This window comes from Ornithodoros turicata, chromosome 5 (genome assembly GCF_037126465.1).
Source record: "Ornithodoros turicata isolate Travis chromosome 5, ASM3712646v1, whole genome shotgun sequence".
Lineage (NCBI taxonomy): Eukaryota > Metazoa > Arthropoda > Arachnida > Ixodida > Argasidae > Ornithodoros > Ornithodoros turicata.
The window spans coordinates 83,032,737-83,037,828 of record NC_088205.1 but is presented as its reverse complement, the minus strand read 5'-3'; the positions used below and the strand labels follow the sequence as shown (position 1 = coordinate 83,037,828).

At 42.8% G+C, this 5,092-nt stretch overlaps 3 protein-coding genes across 3 annotated transcripts in view; 1 reads left to right on the top strand and 2 right to left on the bottom strand.

Moving 5' to 3' along the window:
• LOC135395033 (transcription factor IIIA-like) overlaps positions 1-2,667 on the bottom strand; it is a 4,355-nt gene extending 1,688 nt beyond the window's left edge. The window contains exons 1-7 of the mRNA XM_064626207.1: positions 2,447-2,667; positions 2,234-2,355; positions 2,088-2,178; positions 1,903-1,985; positions 1,457-1,509; positions 1,290-1,397; positions 15-92 (exon numbers count right to left, since the gene is read on the bottom strand). Coding sequence (XP_064482277.1) covers positions 15-92; positions 1,290-1,397; positions 1,457-1,509; positions 1,903-1,985; positions 2,088-2,178; positions 2,234-2,355; positions 2,447-2,653 — 742 coding nt within the window. The 5' untranslated portion in view covers positions 2,654-2,667. The remainder of the gene's footprint in view (positions 1-14; positions 93-1,289; positions 1,398-1,456; positions 1,510-1,902; positions 1,986-2,087; positions 2,179-2,233; positions 2,356-2,446) is intronic.
• A 65-nt stretch (positions 2,668-2,732) lies between these two features.
• Positions 2,733-3,606, top strand: LOC135395032 (cytochrome c oxidase assembly factor 5-like). The gene is made up of 3 exons (XM_064626206.1): positions 2,733-2,931; positions 2,990-3,091; positions 3,492-3,606. The coding sequence occupies exons 1-3, from the start codon at positions 2,806-2,808 to the stop codon at positions 3,531-3,533; spliced, it is 270 nt and encodes an 89-aa protein (XP_064482276.1). The 5' UTR covers positions 2,733-2,805; the 3' UTR covers positions 3,534-3,606.
• A 331-nt stretch (positions 3,607-3,937) lies between these two features.
• On the bottom strand, positions 3,938-4,602 carry LOC135395031 (short coiled-coil protein B-like). The gene is given in 5 exon segments (XM_064626205.1): positions 3,938-4,080; positions 4,197-4,283; positions 4,341-4,445; positions 4,531-4,557; positions 4,560-4,602. Coding segments are annotated over 5 exon segments (405 nt in total).
• Positions 4,603-5,092: the final 490 nt, after the last annotated feature.

Sequence of the window (5,092 nt, the reverse complement as noted above, 5' to 3'; positions counted from 1 at the left end):
GCAAAACACGCGATCGCTGGCGTGAGTCGCTACGTGGGCATCCAGGTTGCTCCTGGAGTAGAATACTCGTTCGCACGTGTCACACTTGTAACCTGCAAGATCCAATATTCACTATATTGATAGAGTCATGGCAAAAAGGCATTTGAGAATGCACTTTCTGTAAGATTTGGAACAAAAATTCTAGGGTCTTCCAAGGACCTTATAAAACTCTGCCGTATTCTTGCCGTATAAAACACAGCTTATGACTAGGGCCTGACTTTTTAGGGTTAAACCAGTATCTGCCCGATATTTACCCCCCGAACGAAATCTGTAAAATTCGGGTTTAACCCGAATCTACCGAAAACATCCGGGTCGCGTGGCACACTCGTAAGCGTGCCATTAAAATAAACTTGATAACATGCTAAACTTAGTTCCATGTTAAGCAAATTTATATTAAACCAAAAAAAAAATCACCCGAATACACCCCGAATTCCTGACGACAGAATATGCCGTAACGGGATTTACCCCGAATACACCCGAATTCTCAAATGAAAAATATCACCCGATATTTACCCCCCGAATTTGGCCAAAAATAAAACCCGAAAAAGTCAGGCCCATACTTATGACCAGGGCTCCAATATTTCACAAAATGTCACATGAGAGAATGCACGAGGACTGCACAATATGGATCCGTTCACAAATGTCAAAATGATGCAAAGAAAGAGTCAAAAGTGCAAATGATGGCAGTGACAAGCAGTGAAATGCTAGAACTGCATTATACTACAGTATATGCAACGATTTCAATTTTCTTTTTGTCATTCTTCAAATTCATTCAAAATCTTTCTTCAAAAAATTTTCAGAAATAATGCGAAAGCAAAATATTTCCCATAGCTGCTTGTGATGACATGCAGTTGCATGATGAAATAAATAAATTGGTCATGTAAACCCGGGTGCTGAAGTTGATTGTGAGCCAGGGTAGTTCTTTGCTCATTGTATGGGGTCAGCCTTTATAACGTAAAAAGCATGTTCTTTTTTGTGTGTGTGTTTGTGTATTGCTGTTTGAGGTTGCAGTCTTATTACTGCACTTCTGCCATCGTGAGTATCCAGGTTCATTGCAGAGCAAAGTGAATGAGTTCCTCAAACTCTTTTGCCAAGCGAATGTCATTTTTTGTGTTAATGTCATCAGTAGCCTATATGTTCCCGTTACGGCAGTGTACGAATGGCATTCAATTTCCCGTGTGACTGGGTCGTTAAACACTGCTGTCGTGGTGATAATATGCGCAAAAGGCAAGCCATTTTGTTCTCCTCACTTCGTTGGTGGTCCACTTTACGATGCTTCCTGAGCATGCTCCACTTTGGAAACACCTGCGTACATCCGTCCATGTCGCACTTATAACCTAGGAGCAGGAAAAAGTGCTCTTAAATGAGTCTCTACCCCAGAAAGGGCACAGCCCTTACCTTCGAGCATACGATGTGCGTTTTAGTCTGCTGGGTAATAGAAACGCCTTGTCGCAGCCGGGCTGAGGACACCTGCGTTTGTTATGGCTCCCATAATTCTAACATGATTCCTCAAACGTAATGCTTGCAGCCAACTTTTAAAGACATTTGAGGAAGCTTAAGGGACGGTCGCATCCATTCCAGTCAATTTCGAAGTATAATGCAACTTATTCTTCCTTTTAAGTGTCAAGAGAGTGCTGATACTTTGACATACAGTATCTCGATGATCGTTTCTGCCCCCTCTGTCAAAGAAGCTGCGTAGTACGGGAATTAATTTGCTGGAGCTTTTTTCCGATCTAGATATTTGAAATCCCGACAAAATATTTTTACACAATTTGCATTATACGTATAATGCTGCATGAGAAGCATTATATAGTAATAGTTACAGTATTCTCGGGATAGAGCGTAAATTAGGAAACAGCTCACCTGAAAGGAAGTGTTCCGGTATGCTCATAGCTGTGTACTTTCAGGTGCTGATGCTTTATAAAAGTCCTGAGGCATACTTCACACTGCGTACGAGTTACATTGAAAAGGATATTTTCTACAAAATCATGTCAATCAATATTTGCGTAGTATACGCAAGAAACAAAAGATAAATCCGATCCGCTCACTCGAAACGTCCTCTTTTCGTGCGAATACTTCAAGTGCTTGTACAGGCCATGTTTTGTAGAGAACTCCTTGTTGCATCCCTCTTTCGTGCACCTAAAATAAGCCGAGCCAATAACGTGGGAAATCGTAACAATAAAAGGAATCGCACTTTAAAGTAGTTTGAATTTGTTCATTCTCATCCGTAGCTTGATGAACTTTCATGTGTCGAGTCAGATGAAACTTTCTCGTGTAGGACATTCTGCAGCTGAGAATCGGGCAGATAAAAGGCCTCTGTTAAAGTCAGGAGAGAAAGTGTTGCTACACTTTTGTACAGTTCTTCGTACTAGCGCTTCGTAAAAGCGCTAGTTCGCAGCGCACTCACCTCTCCAGTGTGCAATCGCATGTGCCATTCTAACTTATTGCTTTTTGCAAACGTCGCTGAACAACCTTCGTGGCAACACACGAATACTGACTCCGTAGATTTAGGGCTGCTTTTTGTCCTTGACTCCATGATGTAACTTACGGAAAAAGCCGTAAAAGCATCTGCTGCACAGCGATGAGCGTAGCTTGCTGCACATGGCGCAGCCATGAAAGAAGGAAGCGCCAAAGCTAGTCAAAGCCAAAGGCCAAAGCACGTCAAAGGACTTCAAGCCAATCAAAGACGTCTAAGCGAGCTAAGCCAAAAAAATGTCAGTCTAAGTCAGCCTTAAATCCAATCTGGTAAACGTGAGTGCGAGCGAGATGAATGCAGTTTCTGAAGGTTTGGGCGTCGAAGAAGCAATTCCTGCCAAAAAACCCCGTGCCGCCTGTGATGGTGTGAAAGAGGAGTTGAAGAGGTGCCTTTATGCTACGGACTGCGTTATAAAGGTAGCTTGTGTAACAGGACTTTGTTTTGCCTCAAAATTGATTTCGGCTTCTGTAACAGGACCACAAGACTCCAAAGGAATGCTTGGTGTCCAACCATCCTAGTATACCTCAAGAATGTCACAGTTTGCGGAATTTATTCTTCGAGTGCAAGCGGTCTCTGGTGAGATTTAAGGAGTTTTTTTGCCCTACAACGGAATAGCAACTACGCTGCTACGGGAAACAGGATATAAACAATCATCCACTTGAGAAAGCTCCTCACCCTTAACAAACATATTGCAGTGGCTCAGCCAGTGCATTGTCGTCTATGTACTGAAACTCATGTGGCAAATTGCTGCTGTCGTCTGCTCATTTCTCGCCATCATTTGTACATACAACAACCCCTTTTCGGCCCCGAATGACACAGCCTCACATCACAAATCAAAACAGCAGACGTTTTCCCCTCGAAACAATGCAGGCAGGTGCATGTTTGGTGACATGGTGTCAAATATAAGTACCTTAGTGAGATTAACAGCGGTAACTTTTCACAAATGCATTCAGCAATGGCAACTCTTGTTTTTCAGCTGGACAACCGGACAAGGTTCAGAGGACACAAGGGATACTAGCCACTCCACACTATCATCTTCCGTTGTCTCATACGAAAGTCCTAAATGAATAAATGTAAATAGCCGACACAAACTGTCTTTGTATGGCACTTTATTGCAGGAATGGTAACACACAGGTGAAAATAGCCTCGTGACATGGCACAAAAACAGGAATCAAGACAGCAAAGCATGCAAGCTTGTCTGCACTGTGTAAAGTTGTTTTCTAGGTCTGGAGTAATCATGGAACATATGCAACAACAATGTGACTAGATTAACCAAGCTGTGCAGGCACAGTGTTATGCGGCTAAAAGCTTTGGCTGTCCGGTGACGTTTCACTTCTTGCCTCTGATGGATCCTCCCCTGTAAGAAGTTTGCAAATTTTGTACACAGATTTTTGACACTGGTTTCATTAGCTGTGCCATAGCTCACTTTTTCTTTGACTTTGGAGACGTGGACTGAAACACACTGGACGCTGACATGAGATTCTCAATGTACTGGCCCAAGACCTGGTTCTCGGACTTGAGCTTGAGATTTTCTTCCTTCACACTGTCCACCCTCTGGGAAAGGTCTGTGCGTGACACATGATTTCGTCAAAGCAATCAGTTACTTAACCACTTCTGAACACATTGGAACGTGACAATGCTGACGGAAGATACAACGGAAAATTCCCAGTAGAGTGCTCACCGTCAAGGGTATTCTGTAACTCGAGCACTTGCGAGATTAGCCTTGCTTTCTCCTCCGCTTCGTCTGGACTTATATCAGGGTCGAGCGCTGCTGATAGGAAACACGATTCAAAACATACCGGACATACTTAGCCTGAAGACTTACATCTCAGGGCAGGACTATTGCTTCCATTAGTATACGTTGAAGGAATAGACTCAACACTTGTCAGAATGCTCCCCGCGGAGAGGGATGTGTCAAATTCGCTTTCATCTGCAATAAATACAGAAACGAACAAGTTCGTCAACACAGAAAGGTCAACACACACATGTTGAGAGTGCCGACGGCTTCTCCGTACCTTGGGCGTCTTCGTCGGCGAGGGGAAGTTGTTCATCTCTTCTTGAAACCTTGCGCTGTTAGCGGCTGTCATTTCTGAAACAAAGATGTAAACAACGTAATGTCGTACCGATCATCTGATACAGGTGAGGGACAAATCGCAGCATGTCAAATCGTGCACACCTAGCACAAAAACTATGTTGATTAACGATTAGTCGCACCCGTTTCCGATAACAATCGGTGGATTGGTTTTTTGACTGTTCCAAGTCATAAAAAAAGGAAAAAAACTCAAAAGAATTACCTGCGATTTTGCTTTAAAGTTTGTAATCTATGCAGCAGGCCAACAGCTACTCCGTTTGTTTAGCTTTCTACGGCTGCAGTAGAAATGAAAACCTGCAACGGGCTGCGCAGACGAGGACGACAAAAGCGACAAAAGTACCTGGTATTATAATACATTCTATTTTCGTGTTACATACAACATGATAGATATTAATACACTAATAGAATATATAGATATAACAACACGTTGCATGCGATGCATTAAAACACATTTGCATGAACATCTCGCATGTTCCGTACTTGTC